The sequence below is a fragment of the Tachysurus fulvidraco genome, chromosome 20 (genome assembly GCF_022655615.1).
Source record: "Tachysurus fulvidraco isolate hzauxx_2018 chromosome 20, HZAU_PFXX_2.0, whole genome shotgun sequence".
Classification (NCBI taxonomy): Eukaryota; Metazoa; Chordata; class Actinopteri; order Siluriformes; family Bagridae; genus Tachysurus; species Tachysurus fulvidraco.
The window spans coordinates 15,111,997-15,126,651 of NC_062537.1; the positions used below are offsets into that span (position 1 = coordinate 15,111,997).

The 14,655-nt window shown below is 41.1% G+C and overlaps 1 protein-coding gene across 1 annotated transcript in view; it reads left to right on the forward strand.

Moving 5' to 3' along the window:
- Positions 1-1,530: 1,530 nt before the first annotated feature.
- Positions 1,531-14,655, forward strand: part of LOC113639353 (ephrin type-A receptor 5) — a 55,420-nt gene continuing 42,295 nt past the window's right edge. Inside the window, exons 1-3 of the mRNA XM_027141181.2 lie at positions 1,531-1,901; positions 6,832-6,896; positions 12,806-13,469. Of these exons, the coding sequence (XP_026996982.1) occupies positions 1,805-1,901; positions 6,832-6,896; positions 12,806-13,469 (826 nt within the window). The 5' untranslated portion in view covers positions 1,531-1,804. The remainder of the gene's footprint in view (positions 1,902-6,831; positions 6,897-12,805; positions 13,470-14,655) is intronic.

Here is a 14,655-nt window from a genome sequence, read left to right on the forward strand (position 1 = left end):
ACAACTGCTTCTAGAGTTTAAGATTACGCAGATACCAGGCAAACTTTAGCTGCCTGGATTCACTGAGTCTGTGCCAACAGTTGCCTCACTTTCCTGTTCTTGGCTGGAAGAAATGGAACCCAATGTGGTCATCTGTAGCTTGTTGTAGCTCAGCTGCATTGAGAATAGATGTATTCTGTGTTTTAAGGTGCTTTTTTAGCCACTACTTCCGTAAAGAATAGTTATAATGCAAAACAATATATACAATTAGCAAATGAAAATGTCATGAATATGGGCAAATGTTTGTAGTATTCTTTATTTAGAGATTATAAACATGTCATATATATTCAATATATATATATTCAATATATATTATACACAAATATAGATTTTCAGCTTGTTTTAGACACTTTACTCATTTTAAGCTTTACAAAATACTTTACTTCTTTCTAGAAAGTTAGAATTAAAATTTTAAAGATTATCTGTCGAACAAGCTTGAAATGAGTAAAAATCTTCTAAAGAAACAGGTTAAATAATCTTATAGATCGAGCATCCAGTAGCAACATACAGAGAAATAAGATTATCACAAACCCACTAACCCCCACCACCTCAATTACAATTACACTCCCCACCTCAATTACACTTGTGCAGAGGAGGTACATATATAAAATCTAATATAGATTTTTCTGTCACTGCCAATCTTGCTATGGCCAAAGTCACTGAGATCATATTTTTCCCTGATCTGATGGTTGAGTGAACATCATCTACAATTCTTCATCTGTATCTGAGTGATTTTATGCATTGTGCTGCTGCCACGGTGTCTGATCTTATAACTCTGTGTGTGATGAATCGATGTACACGTGTTCCTATTAAAGTGGCCATTGAATGTGTCTTCAAATCAGGATTCAGGTCTTTTCAAAGCATTGCAATACTGATTCTGATGATTATTAAGAAAGCAAAGAACAATGGTTACAAAATGTGAAAACACCAATGCATTCTTTCTTTCTTTCTTTCTTTCTTTCTTTCTTTCTTTCTGTCTGTCAGTCTTTCTTTCTTTCTTTCTTTCTTTCTTTCTTTCTTTCTTTCTTTCTTTCTTTCTTTCTGTCTGCCTGTCTGTCAGTTTTTTCTTTCTTTCTTTCTTTCTTTCTTTCTTTCTTTCTTTCTTTCTTTCTTTCTTTCTTTCTTTCTGTATGTCGATTTTTCTTTCTTTCTTTCTTTCTTTCTTTCTTTCTTTCTTTCTTTCTTTCTTTCTTTCTTTCTTTCTTTTTTGTTTCTCTCTCTCTCTCTCTCTCTCTCTCTCTCTCTCTCTCTCTCTCTCTCTCTCTCTCTCTCTCATTTACATACCTACCACCATAACTGACTGTGTTGCATTAAGCGCGTGCACCATCACGTCCCGGCTCCTGTCACCCGCGCGCTCACTGTTGTCTTTATTTATCACGCGAACCTATGGTGGAAGTGCGCGCGCTGCTCTGCTCCGCCCCCGCGTGCGGCGTCTGACAGCTCGCGAGCTTCACACACACACACACACACACACACACACACACACACACACACACACACACACACACACACACACACACACACACACACACAAACACGCACGCGCGAGCGCACGCACGAGCAGTGGCACTTCAGCATTTCTGTTTTCAGCTCCGCGACTCGCGCGCCGCTCAAATGCGAGTTTATTTGGCCGTAATTACCGGCAGCGACTCTAATGTCTTCCACACGGACCGCGGCACGGATTTAGTACTGAGCATTAATTTCAGTACAGTCATTTAAAAGCTGTTTTTTTTAGTCCTCAATACCAACCCCAGTCATTTAGAGCATGGTTTCGCGGTGGATTTGTGTTTCTATCAAAATAACATGGCTTTTCTTTTTCGGCTTTGCTGTTTCCACCACTCAGGGGGGCCCGAGCAACGAAGGTAAGAAGAATATCTGACAAATTTGACAAGAACGTAGTGAATTTGTTCAATAAACAGTCACGAAAAAGTACCTCAGAGTCCAGAGACGTTAGCTTTGCATAAACTGGAACGAAGCGCGAGCGCACTGTTACTCTATTAGCGTGCACGTGCCTGTTATTGAGTGATAATTATTTCTTTTGCTATTATAAAATTTAATTGACGTGACAAATTGCTACGATCACACCGCGTTAGTTACGTTTTGTCTGGGAGAAAAAAACCCACAAAAAACTCCTCATTCACATCCCTTCTGTGCTGGTTCACGTTTCCTTAAATAAAAATAAACACACAAAGCTTTAAACAAGCAAATTTACACAACAAAAGTTCTTCACGTCACCACGTGTCGAGGTCCTGCCTATAGATCACAACACGTTCTCAGATTAAAGGCACTATTCCGTGAAGTGCCCTGACGAGTGCGCCTTTTTGCACCTGGAGCATTTATCCTTTATATAGAAATGTGAATGGAAGGTAATTACAATCAAAATATCTACCGTAGGGTTTTTTTTTAAAGGTATTTTTTTGTCCACTAGAAGATGCGTATTTTGTACATAAGGTACAACATGATCACGAAAAGGAATGTAAAGTTTAGCTGCATTATTTTTCTGAGATTGAGGATGATTGTAAATTCTCACTAATCCAGTAAACATTCAAAACAAACTCCAAGCTGAAATATTTAAAGGTTATGTTGAAGTTAACTAATAATCTATATATTATCTGGATACAATCAGCACAATAACCCCCCCCCCCCCCCTCCCCGCATCGACCCCCCCCCCCCCCGCCCCCCTCTTCTCTCGGCCCTTTCTCGTAGTCATCTTCCTGCTACTCTCTTTCTCCCTTTTCGGTCTCTCTCTCCATCTCCTCTTCTCCTTTCTCGTCTCTTTCTCCTCTTCTCTCTTCTCCTTCCTCTCTCTCTTTCCTCTCTCCCCCTCCTCTTTCTCCCTTTCGTCTCTCGTCTGCTTTCTCCCCGCCTCTCTCTTCTCTCCCTTTCTCTCTCTCTTTCTTCCCCCCTCTCTCTCCCTTTACTCTCTCTTTCCGCTTTTCTCTCTCTCATTTCTCCCTTTCTCTCTCTCTTTCTCCTTTCCCTCTCGTCCGCTTTCTCTCTCTCTTCTCCTTTCTCTCTCTCCCTTTTTCTCTCTGCTTTCTCGTCCCTGTTCGTCTCTCTCTTTCTCCTCTCTACTCTCAATCTTCGGTCAGTTCTCTAGTCCTTCTCTCTGCTCTCTACACTCTCTCTCGTCCTCTCACTCTCTCTCTCCTCTCTCTCTTCTCTCTCCGCTTTTTTCTCTCTCTCCCGGGAGGCGCCCGGCGGGGACCCCCGAGCCTCGCGGCGCCAGTCTCATGCACATAGTCTTGTCGGTCTCGTCTCCGCGATATGCAAGCTGCTGTGGGGGGCTTCTTCTGCGGCGGGGGCGTTCATGCTCTCGATCCCTGGCTGGGAAATCGATCTCCGAATCTCGTCCCTGTCCTACTCCGCGTGTTTTCTCTCTTGCTTTCCCCTTTCTCGTCTCCTCTTTTCTCCCCCGCTTCCTCTCTCTCCTATTTTTTCTCTCTCTTTCTCCCTTTCTCTCTCTCTCTCTCTCCTCCTCTCTCTCTCTCTCTCGAGCCTCGTCTCTCTTCGCGCTCCCGGGCCTCCGTCGCGGGCATGGCGCCGTCTGGCTCGTGGTTCTCGTCTCTCTCTCTCTCTCGGGGTGCCTCTCTCTCAACTGCTTCGAGGTCGCGGGATGCTCCGCGCTCCTCCCCTCGCAAAGTCGTGGCTTCTACAGGGAATAAGGGGTCTCCTCTCGCTTCTCTTCCTTCCCTCGTCCCGTCTCCAGGCCGGGTCCGGATCAGCGGTTCCTCGTCGTCGACTCCTCGTCTTGGCTTCGTCTCTCTCTCTCTCTCAGTTGATATTATTCCTTGCCTTACGTTACAACATAACCAGTCATAAAGCTACATACATGATTCGCCTGTCTCTATTTTACCAAAATGTTTATCCTTATAATGTATTATCATACCAACAGGACAAAAAAGTGAGAATATTGATAATAAACAATAAACTGAATTTCTGTGTGCTCGTTTTAATATAGCGAGATTGGCAACAACAAAAAATTAGTAACTACTTCTGACTTTTAAAGTAGAACAAAAACAAAAGGCTTAGAAGTAAATTAGATAAACTCCAGGTTTCAAAAAAAGGGTAGTGTTTGTGATAGTAGTGTGTTTCTCTCTCTCTCCCTCTCTCTCTCTTTCTCGTGCACGCTCTCTCTCTCACTCGTTGTGGGTGTACGAAGGCATGTTTTTATATTTTGGTGGGTACCAAATGTCCCCAGAAGGATATGACTATCTTACAGTTTTGACCTTGTGGGGGCATTGGGTTTATTTTGGCTTTTGTCCTTTGTAGCATGTTTTCTTTTGGTTAAAGAGGTTAAAGTTGGGGTTATACTTAGGTGTAGGCATAATATTTAGTTTATTAGCTACATTCATAATTACAGTCAGTGGAACATCATTAAGACCTTATGTGTGTGTGTGTGTGTGTGTATGCACTTAATGGTGTGGTCACTGACGGTGGCAGGAGAGGACTGCATTACGTACCTTCCCATAATAGATATAGTGGTATCCCAGAGATTGTTAAATTTGGTGTATTCACAACTATAATTTTTTTTTCTCATCGACTTCTGAGCATTCCGAAAAAGTAGAGCTCTGTCTATGTTTGGTTCACATTGCTGCCTTTGTTCCCTGGGCATCTAAGATTGTTTTGTGTCTGCTCGTCTCAGTAGACAGACGGATGACTACTTTATATGAGTGCTCTCTCTCGCTCTGTCTTTCTCATTCTTTCTCTCTCTTTCTCTCTGTCTTTGATCCTATACACTTGGTGAGCCTATCAAAACATGTTGCAACAGACTACTCACTGACATGATAGGTCAAAATTGTAAATAAACCCAGTGTGTTATGTGCTGTTTGCATTTTGAGATCAAAATCTAAAATCCAGAGTGATCATAAAAAAAAAAACATAATGCATAAAAGCTTCTGATAAGATTTTTATGTTTTAAACAATTAACTGCCAGTTAACTGTTACATGAGTGTTACATGAGTATAATATAGTAATATTTGGACCCGAACGGTATCTTTCGTGAGAATTTGCTGACTTTGGATTGAGTTGGAAAAAGTGTGTGTTGGAGTCAGAAAATAACATTGACCAATAAACCAACTCAGGAGATAAAACAAAGGCGAAGAAGAAATGGCGTTTATGTTTGCCAGCTTGTAATACACACACACCGACATCTCTGAATCTATGTATTAATTTCCACATCGCACAAATACACAGTAGTCATTTGTACTCTCAGTCCTTCAGCATTGAAGTGTTTTAACCCGACACAAAACACACAAAGGACAGACACTCGACACACCGAGTGCCAGCCATTCCTATTTAATTATAATTGATGTTCTCTAATTTGTCATTCAGACCAAGTGCATTCACACTTGTCATATAGAATATGTAAATTGTTCAGATGACTGCTTGGAGTGAGCATATGGATGGTGCATGACAGGTATGTGGAGTGTGTGATTGATTGCCGCTGACGGTGGCACAATGAATCGTGGAGCAGCGTGGGGGCACCAGACGGCTCTGTTTCTCCATCGGCACTCATCATGGCACGGCACACGAGGAAGAATAGAAGTCACAATTCCTTAACCCAGGCGAAATTTTAATACATTGGTGAAAAGCTGACCTCTGCTCTAATCTGACATGCAGCTTAAAGAGTTTTAATTTTTCCTTTTCCAGGCAGGTCAAACATTTCTGACTTTTTTCTGTCTCGGGTCTTTTGTTTGAATTTTTTTTTGCCCTTGAATTATAAAGCTATTTTTTTTTTTTCTTGTTAGGTCATGATCACTGGCTCGATTTGACGTTTACATGATAGCCTGTCACACAATAGCACCTTTTTAATATTCAGTTAAAGAACAATGTCAGGAAAGAGCATATCGGACGTTCCCCCTCCCCGTATTTGCCGTAGGACGGACATAACCTTAGAACGTGATCTAGTTCAGCAGTTTATACTTTTATACTTTTTGTCCTAATTAGATTTACAGGATTCTCCCCAGGATATATTTCATCTTAAGTAGAACAATGTACACCGATATCTGTCATTCAAGTGTAACTCATCTGAAACTCACATTAATTGTCATTAAGAGAATGTGAAGTTTTGAAATGCTGTTATGTTGGAAAAAGTTTTTTCCATCAACCTCATGGAGAATGTGTGCTTTATGTTTTTTTTTTTTTTTTGTGGCTAGTTTTGTTAATGAATTTCTGAAGAACTAAACCCTGTTTCTTGATCCAGATCACCATCTGGAAAGTGCTGCATTCCTTTCACTGTCATCGTCATTTTGCTAATATTAGCTAGGCGTCTTTTATTGAGCTGTTGCGTGGTTTTATAATGCTGCCTGCTGTTGCCTGTAAATGATTTCACACATGCTAAATGGGCCTGCCACATAACATCTGATTAAAGTCCAATTCACTGATGATCAGACAGACTCTAAAGGTCATCTAATTAACGCTAGCGCTATTCATTTGTAGATTCTTCCAGCTGTAGCCAAAGCGTGGTGATTCAAAGGTGATGTGAATATGACCTAGTGTTATTTAGTCACTTTTCTGTATGCATAGCACACATTCTGCGACTGATTGCGTTATATGCGTTTAAAAAAATACTGATGAAATGAGCAAGTTACAAAATGTTCATTTTAAAAAGTGGATTTACAACGAAGATAAAAGGACAAATAGTGACCTTTAAGAGACGAATATGTTTTCAAGAGATAACTCTTTTATACAATGTGTTGTATAGCTACAGTATATCACTATCAGTGTGTACACGGAAAGCCTGCAGTATTCTAATAACATGCCTTTCTCATATGTCCTGCTCTCCCACAGTGAACCTGCTGGACTCGCGCTCTATAATGGGTGACCTCGGATGGATAGCCTACCCGAAGAACGGGGTGAGTTATACACTCCCTCACTACCGAACACTGCATTAAGATTGGGCCTGGGATAACATCTCAAGGTCTCACAATTCCCTTGAGTGTGGCAAAGACAGATTCAAAGTGAAAAATAATAGAACACGAACACATCAGAGAGAGAGAGAGCGAGCAAGAGAAAGAGAGAGAGAGAGAGAGAGAGAGAGAGAGCGAGCAAGAGAGAGAGGGAGAGCAAGAGAGAGAGAGAGAGAGAGAGAGAGAGAGAGCAAGAGAGAGAGAGAGAGAGAGAGAGAGAGAGAGAGAGAGAGAGAGAGAGAGAGAGAGAGAGAGAGAGAGAGAGATTTCTTAAAGGGAAAGAGACTACTCTTTGTTCTAATTTCATAGAAAAACTGTGAATGTAATCAAAGCTGAATAATTAGGTGATGCTATAAAAAGAAGATTTTTATAACCAGTAAGATTTTGAAACCTGTGGAATAGTCAAGAGAATGAAACAAACAGAAAGAATCCGAAGAGTAAAATTTCCCTGAGAAAATATCACAGACCTTTTTTTTCTGTTTAAAAGTAGTAGGTCAGACTGACTGAACAAGCTGTTTCCAATCTAAAGCTGATACACATAAGGATAATGTTTTAAATGTATTCAGTTTTATTTTCAAAAATAAAATCCCTGTAAAAATGTTTGTTGTATGTATATTGAAAAATGTACCACAAGCCATACGGTATGAACAATGAAGAACACATACATGAACACTTGCCCAGTGATAATGTTTCATAATCTGTTATTTCAAATGCGTCAATAATAAACATTATGAGCTATATGTTGATGAAATATGGAAAAAGAAACAGCACGGCTGTACACTCTCTAGTGTGTGTTCTCCACAAGTACAAAGTTTTATCCAACGTTTCTGTGGAGCGGCGGATTTAGGAGGAGTACAGAGTAGATGATATTCTGGTGCCTCTGCATGAGGGTGTAATAATAAAACAAAGTGTAAATGAATTGCAAGCGTTATTAAATAAAGGAATCACTGACTACAAAGTAAAAGTCTGGTCAACAGCCACGATGAGCAGAGTCCTATCACATTCTTAACACACTCAGAACCGCAGTGGGCATATGCAGGTTGATGCTGTGATGTCAGTTTATTTCCCCCCAAAAGATTATACATGAAAGCAGTAAAAACGGACACTTGAGTTTGGTGACATTCAGAGAAAGTCATATTTTCAGCTGTATGAGTTATTCATGGTTAGCGAATAGCAGACAAGCTTTAATTCACAGTAAAACAAAAGACATCATCAATGCAACATCTGATCATAATGACATCACCATTTGCCCATATCCTGGTGTGATAGTACAGTCCATTAACAAAGCATTGCATATGATTATGTATGGAGCCATCTGTTAGAGGACTCTCTGTGTGTGTGTGTGTTTGTGTGTGTTTGTGTGTGTGTGTGTGTGTGTGTGTGTGTGTGTGTGTGGGGGGGGGGTTATTATATACACTCACAAAAAGAATGCGTAAAAGAAAATCCCATGCCGAGACTTATATCGAAACACTCTACAGTATGAAAAGCCGCTTTGCTTACGTTAAGATCACGTCTCTGGTTTCGACTCAGATTAGCCGCTTCCACAAGCATTGTGTATCATCCGCGCATTGTGTGAATGTTCACCCATCTCTGTATGTGCATGCAGCAGTAGCTGACCCTGGGGGTGCTCAGTGGCCTTTGTGTGTGTGCCAAGCCTGTAGTCGCTGTTGACAGTGCGCAGTCACGGCTCAATTCAGCTTCCCGTTGTGAAGTGAAGGGAGAACTTGTGCATTGTGTTTACCTGCACCTGCCCTCGGCTGCAACGATACTACCCAACAATGAGCTTTTAACTCTCCTGGCATACGTGGTGTGGAAATGAATAATCAGATGGCAATACAAATATCCTTGCCTGATATTAAGCTCGTTGCTCTGGGGGAGAAATAAATCTCTGCCAAATAAAAGGCAGCTTTTTATGTCACTCTTGGTGGTAAATGATACAAAGCTGTGTGGTTGTAGTGCTTTAATTATTTGAAGTGATAATTTAAAAAAAAAAAAATTTTTTTACCTTGTTAGTTTATGGGTCAAATTGCACTCAGTATATCACTGTTAATCACTTAAAAGGCAAAATTCTTGTTTTGATAATTAAATTCGTCCTTCAAATTTATAGATAGATAGATAGATAGATAGATAGATAGATAGATAGATAGATAGATAGATAGATAGATAGATATTTGTGCAGCGTCTGGGGAAAAAAAATAAATTTAGTAAAAACATTATACCGTTCCACCCGAAACTCCCCCCGCCGCCCCCCACAGCAATCAGAGTGAAAATGGCAAACCTGTTTCAGTCGGAAATGAATCATGATACAGATAAGAATTTGTTTCTGTACTCTGCTTTATCTTGTTTTTAATGGATTGGTTCCTTGAAATCTTGTATGAATTCTAACTCAGTATATCCGGTGTAAACGTATCATTTATTCTAAAGGACGGAACCGGATGCACTATAATTTATTCAGACCGTGAATGCTGCATTAGAGTTATACAGTAAATCTAAATCTAAATTAAGATGGAGTAAATATTCAGAGGTTGTATTCAGAGGAAGCCTATAATGAATCGAAAGCTAAAGATCTAAAGCAGTCTATCAGTGACATACATAATATAACACATACAAATATAAGTAGGTTTTTATTACCTTAGACAGTTACTGAATTGTAGACAAATATGTCATTTCGTTTGCATTTCTGTATCTGGGATTTCATATTGTTTAATTTTTTTTGTGCTAATGTATTGTTTTCTTAATTTTCAGTACTATGTCTATGACTGACAAAATATGGCACAAAAATTGCTGAACATGAATTTTGAAAAGCAGTCTTAGAACAACAAGAGCTTGTAGGCGGCTGATTTGTAATCACCTTTTATGTGCGTGATTACACTGTCTCTGGTATAATTAGGTCAAATGAGCGTGTAGCTCAGCAGCTGCTAGGAGAGACAGTCTGGCTCTTCTAGACGACTGTGTATCTTTCATGCCGACATTCAGCAGTATTTATTGAGAGAGCTTTTATTTTTCAAAGACCAGTACCGTCGCTGGTAATATGTTTGTTTTCTGTGCTTGCCCTTTAACTGCTGTAAGAACACTGGGCCAAAGAAGCGATTTACCGGAGATCAGCTAAATCCAGGCTTTGTGCTAGTCTGTAGCACCTCCAGTTTCAAACACTGCTCTTTTTCACAAAAAGCCAAAAGTCATTTATGTTACCCTCAATAGAGGATCATCTTGCCCTGACTTCACCCCACTTGGAAAGACTCACTTACGCATGCACACGCACACACACACACACACACACACACACACACACACACACACACACACACACACACACACACACACACACACACAAAACACACTTTTTTGTATTGTAACCACAGGGAGTGAGTTTTACCCATGCTCATCAGGTCTGTGCAGCTCCTATGCTGAATGGTACGCCTCAGTGACAGGGGTTAGCCAGGTGTCTCAGTAATGGTCATTGGGAAATGGGTGGTAATGACTGGTTATTGATTCAAAGTCAGCAGGTTGTGCATGGAGGCCTGAGTGCTTTCGCTCTCTCCCTCTCTGCATGGTGCAACTTCTACACTAAGGGAGAAAGGGCCAATGCCAGCAGAGTTTGAAGTGCTTGGGTAAATTTGTGCTTAAGGCACACAAGAGCTCACACAGGGAGAATTGACGTTTTGCAGGGTAAAAAGTGGTTGCAAATAAGCAGTGTGGGTTAGTGGAGGTGAGGGAACAGAGAGAGGACCTCAGCGGGAGACGATCTAGAAAGGAGGTCTGGGGATTTGGAAGAATTGAGAGCAGAGGATGATGATGGTTCAAACACATTTAAAAAAAAATTGTGCCTGAAATGCCAGAGTGCCTCTGCGCTTGCCAACTGAAGTAAAGGCAGATTGGCCGTAAGTGATAACCATTCCTATGTGAAAGTACAATAAGGCTCTTTCAACCTTGGACACTCCACATATTTCTTTCTTGCTCAAATAGAAATGATCCAAATGTAAAACGTTGTTCAAATAGTTCTGTGAGCTGTCATGACCTACTGCGATAAGTGTAAAAGAATGAGAGAAGAATAGAATAAAAAGAAAATAAGGAGAGAGAGTTGCATTTAGGCTGCAACTTATTCTTGCAGTCTAAATACATGTAAAAGCTTTAGTGCTGTCCCAAAAAGTTTCTTCGCTGTTTTACCAGGATTGTCAATATCTGGTCTATATTCTGCCCTTAGTGAGGTGTGCAGTGTTTTTTGTAATAAGTGTCTATTGCTGACTTACGTGGTCCTTCCTTCCAGACTTGTGTGATCTTCCTCCTTACCTGTTCATTTTTACTGTTGCAGTGGGTGTCTGTGTATCTGCATATCATGACTGAGCTAACAACAGCACATTATGGAAATATAAAAGGATCCTATTTTCTGTGGTTCACTGAGATTTTTATAAGCGTGCCCCCCATACCATCACCCCCTTATGCTTGGTGCATTAATGCAACCCATCTGAAAGGACTCCTGTGTTTATTAGAGGAATATAATCATTTATGGCTGAGTGAGCTTCAAACCACGTTATGTGGACATTTGGCTGCCTGGAATGAAATGGAAATTTGCCGTGAACAGAGCCTGAAAAAAAAGGTGCAGCTAATGTGTTTTCTGAACCACATTTATGGTCCACCTTGACAGGGGGAAATGTGGTTAGACTATAAGTGGAGTATTAGATGATACAGTCGGAGCATCCATGAAAAATAGCCAGGGTAATGTGTCAGTGCTGCCATTATGAGTTTACCTATGGAGATGCATTTTAAAGCTGGGATGTTTCTAGTAAATTTTCTCTTGTGGCACTGTTGTATTTAAAAACTAGGCAGAGCCACAGTAAAGTACAGTATTATGCTGAACTGCACATGTTTTTTGTGGAAATTGTGCTGTTCGGGTACTTTCCAAATCCCCAATGCAAAGGAAGTCAAGGTACATGGATAAGTTTTTTTATGGCAGTGATGGACTGGGAAACTCTTGAGACCAGCATGAAAACCCATACTCATGCGATCAGAATGAAAAGTTCAGAGCCTGCAGCTCTGCTCTTTTCATGCAGCTCTGGTAACACGCTCCCAACGCAATTAGCTCAGTTAAGCCCGGAGCTAGGGCCACAGCTGGGCACATGTGGTCAAGAGGACTCGTCTGACTGGAATTGAACTGCAGAAGTACAGTAGCTGGCTCTGACTGGGATGACTCTTAGTTTGGCTTACGATGGGCCGTCTACCCAGAGAGTAACATATCTACTGTGATCCAATGTTTGCAGCCTCTACTTTGTCAGAGACAAAAATAGTTGTATGAGATGAATGAATCCTTGGTGCTACAGTTACACTACTCTTGCATTGGCCCGTTCAGCCTAGTGCACAGTTCTGCATGTACCAGCAAGTGTCAAGTTGGTCCCTGCCCAGTGATAATGTGAAGCTTTGGGATGTTCAAGGCGGTCATTGACCGTATATTTGAAGAACAAAAAAGCCTGTTTGGGCCCTTGGGTTACATTTTAGAGGGCCTGCCTTATTAACTGTCATATTATAGTTTCCTTGACTGTGTATTAAAGGTAGCATTGTTTTTCCAATCTCTCAGTTGCCTGATGTACTGTTATGGGTGTTTTCTGGTTGAGCGCACAAGGCAGAATAAAAAAAAATGTAATAGCTTTGTCTTCAACGGTGTTGTAGTGCAATGGAAACAGATATCATCTGGTATTACATGCTGCTCCTATTGTGTAATTCGTATCGCAAAACATAATTCATGAAGCATGCGATTGCAAATATACTGGGAATTATTGAAAAATGCAAGTGCCTATTTCTAAATAAATGCTATCCATCATTTCAACAGGCTATTTTAATTTTCTCTGTCTTTTTGCCAGTGGGAAGAAATCGGAGAGGTGGATGAAAACTATGCCCCTATTCATACCTATCAAGTGTGCAGAGTGATGGAGCACAACCAGAACAACTGGCTTCAGACGAATTGGATCCTAAACGAAGGTGCTCAGCGAGTCTTTGTGGAGCTCAAGTTCACTCTGAGGGACTGTAACAGTCTGCCTGGTGGTGTAGGCACCTGTAAAGAGACGTTCAATGTCTACTACTATGAGTCAAATGACGATGATGACAGAAACATCCGTGAAAGCCAGTACACTAAGATCGACACCATCGCGGCTGATGAGAGCTTCACAGAGTTGGATCTGGGCGACAGAGTGATGAAACTAAACACTGAAGTAAGAGATGTTGGACCTCTCACTAAGAAAGGCTTCTACTTGGCCTTTCAAGACCTGGGAGCCTGCATTGCCCTCGTCTCTGTCCGTGTCTTTTACAAAAAATGTCCCACGGTGGTGAAGAACTTGGCTGTCTTCCCAGACACCATCACCGGGTCAGACTCTTCTCAGCTTCTGGAGGTGTCGGGGACCTGCGTCAATAACTCGGTGGCCGAGGAGCTTCCCAGAATGCACTGCAGCGCTGAGGGGGAGTGGCTGGTGCCCATCGGGAGGTGCATGTGCCAAGCAGGCCATGAGGAAGTTAATGGTTCCTGTCAAGGTTGGTGAACATCTTCATTATTATGCAAATGCAGGCTGGCAAATGGCACCGCATGTTCAACGTTCCTCCTTGAACCAAGCCTATGAATGTCACGGACGTTGAAGAGTGTCCACGCCCTTTGCGTAGACAGGGAGTGCAGTGACATTCAGCACAGATTCTTACCATGATCCTGGTTTAGTCATATGCTATGTGATTTATAGGTCACTGAAACAAAAAAAAGATTTATGTAGGACATTTGAGGAGGAGTAGTGTTGTGAATATTGCCAATCTTATTAGAATTAAAACTCTTCACATGACTCAGTGGTTGGAGAGAGTGATGAGATAAGACAGAGAGAGAGAAAGGAGGGTCTGTGTTGGTGTGATAGGTTGACTATTTAACAGCTGGCGGAGGGAACAGTGACTCTTGTGATGAATCATAGAATCTGGACAGCACAATAGCCCAGACCTCACAGCACCCTGCTTTGTTTAAGGCTGTATTTGCTATTATGGTAAACAATAGGCATCACAGGGACAGTTATTAGGATTAAGACTCTTTCCTGAAAACATAAATTCTGTATATATATATATATATATATATATAGATGTTAGTCTTTGCAGGCTGATGGAAAAAGATTTGACCCAGTTTAAGTCATTATTTTTAGAAATGCTTACTCCAATCCTGCCTCTATCTAGACAGTTGAGCGAAGACAGTTTGCATCAGTAGAGTTTTGGGTTTGTGATTTTCATGAGTATGCAAAAGACTCTCGTAGATTTACTGACACAAGCATCTTTGACCTGTCTGTTGACAAAACGACCGTGGGCATAACTTTTCCTGTACTGAAGAAACGTCATCATTGATTGAGTCATACTCTCTCAGATGTTCGCAGCAACCTTTCCCCACTCTTCTTGCTGCTGTTTGCCTATGTGTAGAGACACTCCTCTGTGAGATACCATTGTACTTTGTATTGTTATAGACATTTTATACAACAGAAACTCAACTTTGTATTCCCCCATCTGTGTCTGGAGTCGATAAATACAGTACATCCTCATTTTGGTTTCTATGGCAACTGGAGACTTCTCCTCAGTCTTTGACATTCAGAGATAGAAATTTTTTTACACTTTCCCCCAATGTGAGCCAGACACACCGCAGGAGGAGGATGAAAGCCAGATTTAGAGTTTTCACAGCTGATGAGCATGTTGTGACTTT